General features: G+C 39.8%; 2 protein-coding genes across 2 annotated transcripts in view; one reads left to right on the plus strand and one right to left on the minus strand.

The window, feature by feature from the left end:
- LOC137298454 (signal transducer and activator of transcription 5A-like) overlaps positions 1-15,079 on the minus strand; it is a 51,495-nt gene extending 36,416 nt beyond the window's left edge. The window contains exons 1-11 of the mRNA XM_067830723.1: positions 14,966-15,079; positions 11,234-11,397; positions 9,727-9,883; positions 8,854-8,943; positions 7,773-7,862; positions 7,058-7,139; positions 6,154-6,287; positions 5,056-5,207; positions 1,125-1,286; positions 502-636; positions 212-347 (exon numbers count right to left, since the gene is read on the minus strand). Of these exons, the coding sequence (XP_067686824.1) occupies positions 212-347; positions 502-636; positions 1,125-1,286; positions 5,056-5,207; positions 6,154-6,287; positions 7,058-7,139; positions 7,773-7,862; positions 8,854-8,943; positions 9,727-9,883; positions 11,234-11,358 (1,263 nt within the window). The 5' untranslated portion in view covers positions 11,359-11,397; positions 14,966-15,079. The remainder of the gene's footprint in view (positions 1-211; positions 348-501; positions 637-1,124; positions 1,287-5,055; positions 5,208-6,153; positions 6,288-7,057; positions 7,140-7,772; positions 7,863-8,853; positions 8,944-9,726; positions 9,884-11,233; positions 11,398-14,965) is intronic.
- Positions 15,080-15,602: 523 nt separating this feature from the next.
- The window catches only part of LOC137298457 (uncharacterized), a 48,595-nt gene continuing 47,649 nt past the window's right edge, over positions 15,603-16,548 (plus strand). The window contains exon 1 of the mRNA XM_067830727.1: positions 15,603-15,708. The gene's annotated coding sequence lies outside the window, so the exon portion shown is untranslated. The remainder of the gene's footprint in view (positions 15,709-16,548) is intronic.

Raw genomic sequence — 16,548 nt, forward strand, 5'->3', positions numbered from 1 at the left:
TTCCAAGACATGACCAAGAAATCACTAGGATAATTTTCAGCATAGTCAGTTTGATTTAATCAAAAAAAAGCAGATGATGAAGAAAGGTCAGTTCTCCATGTTTCTGAAGGTCAAGTCACCATTTCCCTCCCAGTCAACACACTAAATTTCTCAGTGTCAAGTCACCATGTGCTTGACGGGTAACTCACTGGGTTTCTGAAGGTCAACTCACCATGTTTCTGAAGGTAATACTGAGCTGACCAGAACTAGACTGGTACTCCATTGTCCCAACATTGTTCAGTATCTCCCCACTCGTCTCATTCTTCGCCTTTACATCACTCTTCAGCAAGTCCTGAGCTTGCTTCTCACTGGAAAAAAAGAGTTCATACCCTGAGTTTTAATATACTTTCTCAATTCTCATCTTGTCACAAACAAATCATTCATATCATGTGCTTATTTGAAGCTAGGTGTAAAGATAAACTCACACCTCTTTAACGTAACGCTGTCAGATATACTCCTTACCTGATAATGGTTGCTTTCACTTGCGGAGGGTTCATATGGACGTTGAGTTTTCCTCCAACCAAGAGACGAACTGTAGCAGCAAATCGAGCATCTTTCTTTAATACTTGGGGAGGCTGTGTTTCCACTATAAACGTGCTGCAAAATGGATTTTTTAGAGGAAAAGTAGTAACTTTCATGCAATGTAAGATGAAAATATATTTATATCAAAGGTATATCTATTTGCCATTTCATCAGTACGATTTTGCAGCAAATGCACTATCATATCTGTCATTCAAATCTTAAGACTCATACCAATAACCCAGTTACTTATCACTCTAAACAAGCCAAAAATTTATTGCATACTTTCACTAGTACACAAAAATGATCAGCTACAAAGTTATGACTACAGAAGTGCAAAGTGATTATCAACAAAAAAATGTTATGAAGCCTGTGTGCATACTGCTGGCCTCAGTTTGTCTAGGTTTAACCCTGCTACTACAAAGTCCAGATTTCACTGCAAGTCAATACTGTACAACTCTGAAGTCACATAAAAGTCAAGTTGCCGTCTTTCCTTTCCCATGGGATCCACAGCTTTGTAAATCTGGAAATCAAGCGACAAGAGTAACCCTTTGATGTCAACCTACCTGGTCACAAGTGAGGACAATAGTCCAGTAATGTTGTCATTGAGCTCCGGGAGTAGGTTCTTGGTCCCTGGAGGAAGGTCGATTGGAAGCTGTGCTCTCAACAAGTTCACTTTTTTTATTTGTTGCCGATTCTGCCATATGAGGTCTGCCAACAGTTCACACCTGGTCAACATGGAAAAACATTTATTACCTTCTAGGTGTGACCCAAGCTATTAATCAGTAATTCATGTCACTATAAGTAAAGTCTGGACACACCAGACAGTGATATAATATCCCACACCTAAGAGTAGAATAACATGCAATAAACCATGTCACTATAAGTAAAGTCTGGACACACCAGACAATGATATAATATCCCACACCTAAGAGTAGAATAACACGCAATAAACCATGTCACTATAAGTAAAGTCTGGACACACCAGACAGTGATATAATATCCCACACCTAAGAGTAGAATAACACACAATAAACCATGTCACTATAAGTAAAGTCTGGACACACCAGACAATGATATAATATCCCACACCTAAGAGTAGAATAACATGCAATAAACCATGTCACTATAAGTAAAGTCTGGACACACCAGACAGTGATATAATATCCCACACCTAAGAGTAGAATAACACACAATAAACCATGTCACTATAAGTAAAGTCTGGACACACCAGACAATGATATAATATCCCACACCTAAGAGTAGAATAACATGCAATAAACCATGTCACTATAAGTAAAGTCTGGACACACCAGACAATGATATAATATCCCACACCTAAGAGTAGAATAACATGCAATAAACCATGTCACTATAAGTAAAGTCTGGACACACCAGACAGTGATATAATATCCCACACCTAAGAGTAGAATAACATGCAATAAACCATGTCACTATAAGTAAAGTCTGGACACACCAGACAATGATATAATATCCCACACCTAAGAGTAGAATAACATGCAATAAACCATGTCACTATAAGTAAAGTCTGGACACACCAGACAGTGATATAATATCCCACACCTAAGAGTAGAATAACACACAATAAACCATGTCACTATAAGTAAAGTCTGGACACACCAGACAGTGATATAATATCCCACACCTAAGAGTAGAATAACACACAATAAACCATGTCACTATAAGTAAAGTCTGGACACACCAGACAATGATATAATATCCCACACCTAAGAGTAGAATAACATGCAATAAACCATGTCACTATAAGTAAAGTCTGGACACACCAGACAGTGATATAATATCCCACACCTAAGAGTAGAATAACACACAATAAACCATGTCACTATAAGTAAAGTCTGGACACACCAGACAGTGATATAATATCCCACACCTAAGAGTAGAATAACACACAATAAACCATGTCACTATAAGTAAAGTCTGGACACACCAGACAATGATATAATATCCCACATCTAAGGGTAGAATAACATGCAATAAACCATGTCACTATAAGTAAAGTCTGGACACACCAGACAATGATATAATATCCCACATCTAAGGGTAGAATAACACACAATAAACCATGTCACTATAAGTAAAGTCTGGACACACCAGACAATGATATAATATCCCACATCTAAGGGTAGAATAACATGCAATAAACCATGTCATCAAATCTGACCCCTAGTCATCACTTATGACCAACACTGGTTATTGGTGACATATTGTAACCCAGAATAGTTCCCACATATGACCCAAGTGTCAGTTGTTGGTTCCCTATTCAGTTGTCAGTTACTTATTCTAACATGGAATCATGTGATGAGTCACGTGACTTTGTATCACTTACGACCAACACTGGTTATTGGTGACATATTGTAACCCAAAATTCTCAGAAACACCTGATATGGTACGCTGTAGAGAACAACTTGGCCCCTTAATAGCTGATGTTTGTTGAAAACGCGACAAAACAGATTGGGTAGCCAGACTTGGTGATTGCTATCTCAACCCTAGTTGCCACATATGACCCAAGTGTCAGTTGTTGGTTACCTTTTCAGTTGTCAGTTACTTATTCTAACATGGAATCATGTGATGAGTCATGTGACTTTGTAGTGACACTGTCGCTACCTTCAGTCATGCTCAGAGTCAAGTGTTTTAATATGAGTTTTCTCAATTTATATACTATCGACAAAAAAGTAAGGGAACTAAGAAATTGAATGCAGCAAACTTGGAGGTGAAAGGGTGCATTACCATAGCATTGCACCCAAACACAAAATCCAATGACAATGAAATTCCACATGATGCTGTCTTTACCAACACGTGATGAAAGTGCACACAGACGTTAACTTCTGTAAACATATTGGAGAAATCATGATCACTAATGCAATAGAGTTGAACACATGCTGGAAAATGCCTCCGAGGCAGTGAGTGAGTGAGTGAGTTTGGTTTTACGCCGCTTTTAGCAATATTCCAGCAACATCACGGCAGGGGACACCACAAAATGGGCCTCACACATTGTACCCATGTGGGGAATCGAATCTGGGTCTTCGGCGAGACGAGCGAACGCTTTAACCACTAGGCTACCCCACCACCACCCTCTGAGGCAGTACCTCAATGAACAACCACAATGTATGTGTGTGTGTGTGTGTGTCTGTCTGTGTGTGTGTGTGTGTCTGTGTGTGTCTGTGCGTGCTTGCGTGCGTGCGTGTGTGCGTGCGTCTGTCTGTTAATTACATTACATTACTCACATTAATGGCCCCACGAAAAAAATTCATATCACCATCTGCATCAACAGGGAATTCCATGCATGCACTCACTGGGCGACGAATTCCACACTCAACCATTTAAAAACAGATCTACCAAGCATGTCTGAAAGCAAGGCGGCTCTTCAAGGGTGTTAAACTTACAGCTCACCATAGGTGCCAAAGTTTGGCATGGGCTAGACAGCATCACAGACATGCTTTGCTCCACTGGCATTACACCATGTTCTCAGATGAGCCCAGTTTTTGTCTCAGATTCGCAAATGGCAGAAAACGTGGTTGGTGCTGTACCAGTGAGCAGTATGCCAGAGCGGCAATTACTGATCATGATCGATATGGGGCGTGGCAGTGTCATGGTGTGGGATGAGGTTACACATTACAGGCGATCAGATCTGGTCATCATTAATGAATCTTTGACTGGTCAGTAATACGTTGAAGAAATTTTGTGTCGTGTAGTGGCTAGAATCATCAGTAGGAATTTTGAATTCCAAGGTGATAAAGCCAGACCAGATCGGGCCCAAATTGTCACAGCTTATCTTTAACAAGAGGGCATACAGACACTGGACTGGATGTCAAAGTCCCCACACCTGTCCCCAATTGAACATCTATGGGACATTCTCAGTCTAAGGCTGTACACATGAGACCCTGCACCCATCAACCTGGCCCAGCTTGGTGCAGCTCTTCAGGAGGAATGGCGGGCAATGTCAAGGGTAACAACCTGGAAATTAATGACCAGTATGCCATCAAGGTGTCGTGAATGTGTTGCCCAAGATGGTGGACACACCTGATATTGAACTTCACACCCATATTTGATTTAGTGGACATTCAGAGCATCTTCACATTCACTGTCATTTCATCAGTTCCCTTACTTTTTGTCTGTAGTACATGTTGATTGTGAGCGGGGAGTACTTAGAGTAGAGATTAGGCATATGTTCAAATATATTATGCGATTGTTATTTGAAATTCAAATAAATGTTTGTAACATTCATTTTTGCTGGATCATAACTGGTCACTAATGATGCAAGTTTAACAAGCCCAGAATTTTCACTGTGAACCTGTAACTGAAACACCAGATGTAGAGTAGAGACCGAGGACACTGTACCTTAAAACACAATATGGGTTGTCGCGCGCCATATCAACCACAGACTAAAACAGACATAGAGCTGGAATGCTGAACACTGAATCACAAACCAAAAATGAAAGACTATTATCAACTGACCATTTCTGCAGTGTCTCAAGCCCTTCATTGAGAGGGGCGCCATTGCCAGCCTGCTGCTGCTGCCTCTTCCACTGAATGAGTTCCGTGTCAAGCACCTGCTTCTGCAACTCCTGCAGACCCAGCAGGGTTTGATGGTAGTACATGGCGATCTCCTGCAGCCACATAACATGGGACAGTGAATACTGGGATAAAAGATACTTTTATTTCATATCCACATTAGCAGATGAATGAATGGGTTGTTGCTTCTGATAATATGGATCATGTCGGTTAAACATATGGACCATCTCTATGAAAAATATGGACCATATCTGATGGCCATCTTAAGTAGTTTGGGGGACCATGTCTGTTTAACCTATGGACCATATCTGATGGCCATCTTAAGTAGTTTGGGGGACCATGTCTGTTTAACCTATGGACCATATCTGATGGCCATCTTAAGTAGTTTGGGGGACCATGTCTGTTTAACCTATGGACCATATCTGATGGCCATCTTAAGTAGTTTGGGGGACCATGTCTGTTTAACCTATGGACCATATCTGATGGCCATCTTAAGTAGTTTGGGGGACCATGTCTGTTTAACCTATGGACCATATCTGATGGCCATCTTAAGTAGTTTGGGGGACCATGTCTGTTTAACCTATGGACCATATCTGATGGCCATCTTAAGTAGTTTGGGGGACCATGTCTGTTTAACCTATGGACCATATCTGATGGCCATCTTAAGTAGTTTGGGGGACCATGTCTGTTTAACCTATGGACCATATCTGCAGAATGCATGGACCATAACCAATGTTTGTATGGACCATTATTTAGATATGTAAGGACCATGTCTGTTAAATTCAGATCTCTGATATATGAAACATGTCTGTTGAATGTATGGACCATCTTTGTTGAATGTAAGGAGCTTTAACTATTGAATATAATTGAGCATCCATGATAACGCATTGACACAATTCAGATGAATTTCATACCCTATTTGAATGAATGGACCCTCTATGCTGGATACATGGATCATCCCTAGTGTATGAGTGAGGTTCTGTTGTATGTACTTCCCATTCAATGTTTGGCCAGTCACTGTTGAATGGACACATGACTCACAATTCTGTGCTGTAACAGCTCCTGTGCTTTCTGCGTCAACTGCACCTCCACCTTCTCCTTCTCCTTCTGCATCAACGTCTCCTTGCTGACAATCTCTGGTGTCCGGGGCTGGGTCTGCAGCTGCTGGATCTGAGCTGAAACCATTAACAGATATGACTTCACAGATGAAGTTCTTCTATCACATGCTTCAAACAGGAAAGCAGACAATCTTTTCATAGGTTAGAAACCAACAACGTATTCTCCACTGTATGTCTAAATGAAATCTCACTCTGTAAGTCTGAAACCAATAATAATTGCAAAGTTCACAGCGAACAGTGGATGAACAAATAGGTTTGCATGAAGGGCATACTACATGCGGATCAAATGCTGACTGCTGTAATTTACACTGAGAACCCAATTTCATCAAAATAGACCAAGTCTAAGTTGACCCCAAAAATGTGTAAAAAACACAATAAAATTTACAAATTTTATATAAAAACAATAGTAATTACGATCCCAAAACCGAATACGACATAATTTAGATTATTTAGATAGACCCAAAATTATGCAAAAATTTATCGCCATATTGTGACCCAAAGTGCCTCTAACCGTCCTCATCGGGTGATGAAGGAGAGTGTGGCAAGTATGGGTGGTCATGTGACTGTAATGGCAGGAAAGGGAGGCTTCCAGAGGGTGAATGTATGGTACATCCACTTCAGTTAAAAGGGAACTTCAAGGGATTTCAAGCGTTCCACTATCTTTTCACAGAGGGAGTAGATAAGCATAGTACGCATGAATCAGCATGAGGAAATATAAAACATCTCACCAACAAAGCTTCATGATTTTATGACATTCTTATCAAAACTGAGCTGCAGACAACTGAGATTCTGAATTCCCCTTAATCTACAATGGAGAAAGAACTCACCAGTTATTTTGAGGCTGTCTTGATACTGAATTATAAAGGACTCCTGTTCAGACTGTAAGTGTTTCAACGTCTGTTCACTTGTCTGAAAAGAAACATTGCTTTTCAACAGCATACCCTGCAATCTTGTTTTTTATCTAGAAGTTGTGTATAAGATATGAATTAACAAACCCATGTGTAACCAAACCTAAGTCTAGTAAAGTGGAACAGAGATAACTGGCAATTTAATTACAGGACAAAGACATTTTTGATGAGCATAAGGATTTTCCTCGGTTACATCTTCTTTCTATTCTTGAGTTCCGCCTGTAGTTCTCCCTGTAGTTCTACGTGATGATGGGGCTAGAAAAAGCCCTGAAACGTACACCAGAATAGACAGAAGATGCAACCCAGAAAAATCTATATGTTCATCAAATAGCATCCTCTTAAATGCCAGTCAAACATCTAGAGACATTTTGTCCAGCTTTCTTCAGTATTCAGAACTAACTGTTCTCTTATTGTCACCAATTTGTTGTCTCACAGTGTTGAAAAAAAAAGATGAGTTATATGCTACAGTTTACCTGATTAAGGATTGTATGAAAACATAACCAAACTCATACATGTTTTTACGGCAATCTAAGTTAGAATCAATTTTGAAGGTTTATACTTGGAGGTCACTTAAATGTCTGGTAGCTTCAAAATCAGCGATATACAGTATATGTCTATCTGTGCATGGGCATACCTGAGTTCTCTGTACTTGTTCCTCTAGCTTCAGTTCTATCTGAGCGCCTACAGACGGCATCATCGGAGTGGCATCTATTTTCTGTTCAGGCTGAAAACACAGCATCATACTCTCTTGATAAGGGACCGTACATAATGTATAGCTTAGGGGTGGTGATTGTTAGGGTGGGTGGGGATATCATCTCATTTTGTTTTTCACTCTGTACATGCTTCTTTTCCCCCCTACACCCCCACCCAACAAATACATTATGAACTGTTCCTTACTACTTATCTCATGAAGTGGTTTCAGAACTTCAGCTTTTTTAAATCTATGTCATGGAAACCGAGAAAATAACAAAGCACAAAAACCTGTAAATACCAAAAGGCACCACATTAAGGTCTGCCACAAATATCTACCAACTTTTACTGAGGGATATTAAGAAGTTTTTGAGTTCTGCTCCGGAACAAAACACACCTCTCACTTTTGAGACTAAGTCCAAAATGTTTCCATGGAAACCGAGAAAATAAGAAATCCCAAAAGCCTGTACATAGCAAAAGGCACCACTTTAGGTTCTGATTGATAGATGTAACAAGTTTTGCAGAAAATTATTGAATGGTTTTTGAGTTCTGCTCCGGAAACGAAGCCCTCCATTTTGAGACTAAGTCCGAAACGTTTCCATTGCAACTGAGAAAATAATACATCATAAAAACCTAAAAGTAGCAAAAGGCACCTTTTCAGGCTATGATTGATATATCTACCAAGTTTTGCAGAAAATATTGAATAGTTTTTTATGCTAACACCAAAATGTTCCATGGAAAAACCAAAAAAATAAAAATGCCCAAACTCTAGAAATATCTATCAAGTTTGGTCTGAAAATATTGAATAGTTTCTGAGTTATACTCCGGAAACAAAGTGATGACGGACAGACGAGGCGTTGACTATATCACCCGCATTACATGCCGGGGGGATAAAAAAAAATGAAAATGGTGCAAAACACATCTGTTTTATCTATTAAAATGAGCTCTATTCAAAACAACACAACTTAATGACGGAATGGGTTGCTTTAAAGATGGGTCAAGGTGAGATTATTCTTGACACTCACTGCTTTAGCTTGCTCAATGAGCTTTTTCTCCATCTGAAGGCAGTTCTTGATGACTCGGACTAACTGGAAGGGGTTCTGTTCATACGTTTGCTGAAAACAATTTGATTCCATTATGAACGTTCAGAACACATCACAATGATTTGTGCATACATGTTTGTCGTACAGTCCATTTGGCTCAAAAGCGGACCAATGAATTCCAAATCAACTCAAAAACTAATGAAGATATAATCTTCAATGAAACACTGATCATAAATGAAAACATCAGACCAGCTCTACGTTTTTTTGCAGAATTTAAGTCCTGAAAATAAAAACTATGTGCTACAAGAGATAACGGCAGGGAAAGGGACAAAACACAGTTCTAACAGGATGAGATTATTTATTTATCAGTGTTCACATTAACGCAGAAACCTGTGTTATATTTAAGCCTGCACTCATACATAACCTACTGCAATCACTGTTTGTTTGTTTGTTTGTTCGTGAGTGAGTGCGTGAGAGAGAGAGAGTGAGTGAGTGAGGTTTTACTGTGTTTTTAGTAATATTCCAGCAACATGATCAGTATGAGAACACCAGAAATAGGAAACACAGGAAATCAGCTAGTCTGTCTCACTGAACCATATTACTTTCCCTACTTCCAAGAGCTCTCTGCAATACTTAATCCCTAGATAAACTAAGTCTGTATTTCCTTAGTAATCTCTGGTCTCCCTGGGACACCTTTTCAATGTACATGGGTTTGTTAGTATCAAATCAATATACATTCAGAGACTAGGCGCTCCTCTATAAATCAGCATAACAAGTAAACACTTTAACTGCTAGGCTACCCCACCACCCCAAAAGAGATAAATTGTCACACAACATCAGGGTAGTCTGTGTTACCTTGAATGTTGCTGTTGCCTCCTGCAGCTTGAGTCTGATTGGGAAGAACTGGTCACCGTCAAACTCCTGTACTTTATTGGCCAGGTTGGTGACCAGCTGTTCCAGGAGGGTGCTGGCCACACCCTCATGCTGGGCATTCTCCAGATCGATATTCATCCTGAAACAGATCATTCACTGTGAAACCCTTGGGAGGCACTAGAAGTAGGTTTCACTTTTACAAACATTGATATCAGTATTACCAACATGGGTTTTGCTATTACCAAAATGGGTTTCACTGTTACCAACATGGACTTCACCATTGCCAACATGGTTTTCACAATTATTATTACGGGTTTTGTTATTACTAAAATGGGTTTCCCATTACCAACATGGGTATCACTAATACCAACATGAGCTTAACTAGTACCAACATGGGCTTCACTGCTACCAACATGGGTTTCACCGTCACCAACATAACATGGGTTTCACTATTTCCAACATGGGTTTCACTGTCACCAACATGGGCCTTACTGTTATCAGCATGGGGGAAAAGAGGGAAGTAGAAGAATGAGGAGAGCACCAGAAATGGACTTGACCCACTGTTTCAAAATAATCAAACCTAGTCTTCACCATGACCAGCTTATGCTTTAATCATTAGGCTACCCCACCATCCCACTATATTTCAGTGAGTGAGCAGCTGCGTATGGTTTTATGTCACTTTTAGCAAGGTTCCAGCAATATTACCGCAGCAGGCTTCACACACTTCATTTGAGAAGGAAACCTGAAGTGATGCTGGTTTCAAATACTAATCAATTTGGCGAAACCTATGGCCTGAGATTCAACCCCATAAGCATGTACTTCTCTGCACACTGACCCGTGAAGGTCCCAGGGTAGAATAGGCCTTCCGCAACCCATGTTTGCCATAAAAGGCGACTAAGTTTGTCGTAAGAGGCGACTAACGGGATCAGGTGGTCAGGCTCGCTGACTTGGTTGACACATGTCATCGGTTCCAAATTGCGCAGATCGATGCTCATGTTGTTCATCACTGGATTGTCTGGTCCAGACTCGATTATTTACAGACCGCCGCCATATAGCTGGAATATTGCTGAGTGCGGCATAAAACTAAACTCACTCACTCACTCTCTGCACACTGAAGTTCAGCGCCTTAGATGACCAAAGAAAGTACCCTCCTCCATCAACTCCCCCTGCAACATGTCATATTTGGAATTTCACTTCCTTACTAAAGTACAAATTCTAGTACTGTTTTGGGTTGGGTCCCATCCGGGAATTCGAACCAGCACAAACAATAGTGGAAGTTGTGCTGGGCGGATGACTTAGGCGCCTGACTCTGAGGGTGTGGGTTCGAATCCCAGATGAGACTCAACTCAAGATGAGACTCAACTCAAGAAAGTACTCGAATTTGTACTTTACAAAGGAAGTGAAATCCCAAATATGACATATGTTGCATTTGACCATTTTCTAAATGGCATTGTGTAATCATCCCCTGCAACAGCAATGAATGGCTTACCATGGCTGGTCCTCTATCCACTGAGCCAAGAAGTGTCTGACCTCGATGGGGAACTGACTGGAGTAGATGGACTGGATCTGCTGAGTTGCCTGAGGGTACTGTTGAATGGTAGCCCACTGGGCCATGATGGATGACAACTGTTTATGCTGTCTCCTTCAGTGTAGCTGTACATGCAGAATTTACACTTACATTAAAAAAAACCAAGTGCTGTCATGCATACATAAGACAGAATCCTTATACTCTACTGCTTACCTACTTCAAAGTAAAAGGTATCTGGAAAATCCAAGTAAATATCATACCCGAAGAATATTAATTGCTCAAAATGTGACACAACTTCCTCACAAAACCCCAACAATGACCATCAACTAATTCAAAATTTCAAAACTGCCACACCCTTTGGGTGCAGTGTACAACTTTACAACCAGCTTCATGAGTTCCCTCTTCCAAACAAGTTCAAGGGTTTGAACATAACAATGATTTACATAAAGCATATAGAAACATAGTGCAAGGATTTTTGCCAGGAAAACGTTTTCAACAAGTACATTTTTTTGTATTTTGTCTCATTTTCCCAACAATAGTGATGTTGTTCAGCTCCAGTCTGGATCTGTTATTTAAATGCTCGAACCTATTTACCCATGACCAAAACTTAGCAAACAAAATTTGGTTACTCAACATCTTTATCTTTGATATATGAATGAGTGAGTGAGTGAGTGAGTTTAGTTTTACGCTGCTTTTATCAATATTCCAGCAATATCACGGTGGGGGACACCACAAAATGGGCTTCACACATTGTACCCATGTGGGGAATCGAACCCGGGTCTTCAGCGTGACAAGCGAACACTATAACCACTAGGCTACCCCACCGCCCCTCTTTGATATATGAAGAGTCATCTGCTGTTAATCTTAAATAATACTTTTTCTACATGCAGTAACAGCAAGTTCTTGACCTTCTGGTCATCTTTCCAAAATCTAATTAATGATAATATTATGTCAGGAAACATGTTGTTAGTGCATCTAACACACTGATTGCCTGTTAGGAGCATACTCTTCGTATCAATGTCTGTTCAAATTTGCCACTACTTGTAGCTACATTTGACATGTTGGTCAAATAGGCACATGAAACAAAAGTTCCCTGACATTCTTTGTTTGCCCTGACACATAAAACCTGGGTATTTGACGAACAAATTATCTCACATATGCAGCGAATATAAAAGTCTGCAGCACAGTACTACTGGATCCTTACTTCAGATATTCCAAACTTGCTGCTGTTTAAAACTACTTAGTTTATTGTTAGATAGTTAACTGCTTGGTCCTGATTAAATACCTGACTGCTTTACCTCATTGATGAAAGCTCCATACTGAAGTTGACTCCAAAAAAGATGATCATGACGCCTCCTCCTAACACCAGGGAGTCATGATGATGACTCCTCATAACACCAGGGAGTCATGATGATGACTCCTCATAACACCAGGAAGTCATGATGACTCCTCCTCATAACACCAGGGAGTCATGATGACCCCTAAATTTTCATGTCTAGGGCACACACTGTTGTTACCACCAGGAGATAACTGTTTCTTGTTTGCAAACATATGAAACCTGTTTTAAAATACCACAGATACAGCTACAAGATAACTCAAGGTGGTAACCATGAACAGACATAGATACGTGCATACTCATGGAGGCAGTCAACATGTTAATCATTACCACTACTAGATAGATAGAGATAAAATGTGCAAAATATATTCAAAGATATGTATTCATTGTATGATGGTGATTTGAGAAAGTATATTGAGTATACTGATGTAAACAAATATTACACTGTGGAAATAAAGATGTTAAGAAAAATCAACTAAAAAAATCCTTTACACCTGACATATGCATAAAGAGTCCATTTAATCATAAATTATCTAGTGTAACCTTGAAACATGACCTAATTACACAATGTTCAAGACCTTAAATTTCAGAGCCACTGATAACTTACATAAACCTTTCTTGTTGGTTGTGAACTAAGGTACTATAAGGTTTATCTGGGTAATCAATATATTTTCTCTAAGAATTGGCTATCCTGATATTAATAACTCTGCATACCATCCTTTTGCTGGTGACACCTGTTTTGTTAGTGACAACCGAGAGTTAGTTGCTTTGACTGGATTTTAATGAGTAGTCCAAGAGATCGCTGGTTACATGCTGACACATGGTGGGTACGCCACAACCTTGACGTCATTCACATTAGCATACATCAGGGGAGGTTACTCCTGAAATGGGTCGTCTGGAACACTGATGCACTTAACATTACAACACCAAAACATTAATGCAGTGTTTAATTCTGCTCTTATGACCATGAGTCAAAATGACTCACTACAACTTCATACCCTGAGTCAAATTTGACTCAAACCAATATAGTTTGCTCTGACCTTTTATGAAAAACAGTTTGACATTCAACGACCTGTGAAGGTCCAGGGGTAGAATAGGCCTTCAGCAACCCACGCTTGCCACAAAAGGTGACTAAGCTTGTCGTAAGAGGCGACTAAAGGGATCGGGTGGTCAGGCTCGCTGACTTGGTTGACGAATGTCATCGGTTCCCAATTGTGCAGATCAACGCTCATGTTGTTGATCACTGGATTGTCTGGTCCAGACTCGATTATTTAGAGACCGCCACCATATAGCTGGAATATTGCTGAGTGCGGCGATACAAATCGATTTTCTGTCATCCGCACTTCCTTTTGAGGCAGAATATATTGTGATTTCTGTGAATGGTATGGATTGAAGTTATTCACTATTCAGTACTGTTGTTGGAGGAATCATCAGCAACAACTATGAACATGATGAAATTAAGCAATTGATTGAATAAAATCTTCATGTCTGCATTCCACCTCACTCCATGCATGTACTTCAGTTTACCATGTTCATGAGGGTACATTTTTCACTCCAATCGTGATAGCGCCAATTTCACATTATTCTCAACTATTCATAGACCGCTACTTGTTATCCCCAGCTGCTCCACATACACTTGTGCTACTTCCTTCTTCATGCATACACTCATACTTTATAGATATAGATAGACATGTTTTTGACAACCTCAACAAGCAGTCCCCTGTTTGGGGATCTATTTCATTTGGTTCCACGGTTCCACCAGTGGATCTAATGCAAGCTACGGATCCTGATCAACCAAATATATGCAAGCTACAGATTCTAATCAACCAAATATATATATATATGTCACCAGGAATTAATGTATTCCTGGAATAAACCTCAGCATCCCCAGGTAGAACGATTTTAGTAAGACAATAACAAAATACAATTTAACTCTAGTTTTATAAAACCTAGCAGAGTCAAGGGCTTGTACATGATAAACATGACCCAGCCGTGAACGCATGGTGCGACTTGTTGGAGAATATCCCCCAAGAGTCATTTTGTCGGGGGGAGTATTAGTGTTGTTTATCCATCTGTGTCGCGGTGTCAACAGCAGCCTCTTCGTGCAACCTTCGCAAAAACAGTCAGCTCTGTTGTTCGAGGCGTGGGGCAATGATACATTACATGGAGGTACGGACACACGTATCAAACAAACACGTACCTACAAACGAATCGACTCAGGACAGGACATGGTGTTGTGGACTACGACCACACCATGTTTTGCAATTGACGTCCATCGTATCGGTATACGAGCCATAACATTTCCACAACATCACACAAATAATAGCTTATCAACAAGCGGATGTTAAAATACGCACCTGTTCCGCAACAAACTCTTGGGCACCTACAACTTGCGCTGCTCGGACGCGCTTTCTCTAAGTTCGTGGAACTGCTCGGGGTCGGGGGAAGTCTTTCCAGGAATTGACAAAAATAGAAAGGGGGTTATTTGTGAACGTAAATGTGATTGGACTGCTTTCCCGATATTTTGGGAATTCCCCTTTCTGTGACCAATGAAAACTCGCGTTTTGTATTAATTATGGGAAATTCCAGTCACTATTTAGAAGATGGAGTTTCGCTCTTTCAGTTGGGAAAATGATTTCCTGGATTTTCCAGTCACTGACAAAAGCGAAAAAAGCAAGTACATAACCTTGGCGCCAATTCAAACCAAAGATGGAAAATGTGGAGTCACGGTCGAGGATCGTATGTCGTAAACAAACGACAGGTGCTCGATGACCGGTGAAACGGTAAAATGTGTCGTCATCGAGACTTGATAATAAAGGTCATTATGTAATAATATCAAAAACATGATCACGTCTTGATCACGAATCATCCCCTTGTGAAGAGTTTTCGTAAACACATCATGAGGCTCTGCTAAAATGTTGTTAATTACATATATATAATACCCAGGATAGGGTGACAATTTTGGGGATGTGTAGTCGAAGGCGCACCGTCTTGAAGATGACACAGGTAGCGGGGATGTGTCACAGGTCATGATGAGAAAGGGCTGTTGACTTTATGGTATCCGGATGTTTACCGTATATTCAGCCATTTTATTATTGTGGTAAACATAATATACACCTTTAAGCCCAGAGGAACTTGTTTTGTATGAATCAATCTGTTAGTTATCAATATCATGGATATCATGTGAGATACTCAAATTTAAAGGGCTCTGATGCAGAGCAATTTCCGTGGACTGGTTTATACTTTTGTTATTGTTTTTCTCCCTTGAGTACCTGGATGATATCCAGAATTTGTGACTGGTTCGTGACCTCAGCTGCGCACTCCGTATGCGCAACTGAGAGTTTAATTCTAGACAGATCAACTAAGGTGAAGTCATTTTTACTTCATTACAAATGTATTATGAAAACAAATTAAACACTTTAAAGGTTAATCATCTGTCAATGGTGGAAATGGTAAAAAACTATTAGGATGGAAAAATAACGAAGCAAATGTACGTCTCTATATTTTGTCTCATAACCCTAATTAGTTAGTAGTCATATTTCTATGATTTTGAAAATTGATAAAAGAACACACGGTCTGCTTATACTTATAGTAAATTTCTAACATGACTGTAACATTTAAACATTGTATAGGCTGCCAATGTGGATCCTATTTCACACACATACGCGATCTAGTGTGTGTTTTCTGTCATATAGATTCTTCTGAATGCTGCAACAAATAAATTAAAACAAAATGCAAATAATGAATATAATTTTATAGCAACAATGCCAGGCTACTACCTTTTTCAGGAATGTATCCATCAATATCCACATAAAAGAACGATATTCCATTCATTTGAAGCTTGTAAATAATCCTACTCTGTCATGTTTCTTACAACAGTCTAATATGCAAAAAAGTAACACATCGTTTCACGTCTTTCACATTGGTGAAAACGTCATAA

Source organism: Haliotis asinina, chromosome 10, assembly GCF_037392515.1.
Source record: "Haliotis asinina isolate JCU_RB_2024 chromosome 10, JCU_Hal_asi_v2, whole genome shotgun sequence".
NCBI lineage: Eukaryota > Metazoa > Mollusca > Gastropoda > Lepetellida > Haliotidae > Haliotis > Haliotis asinina.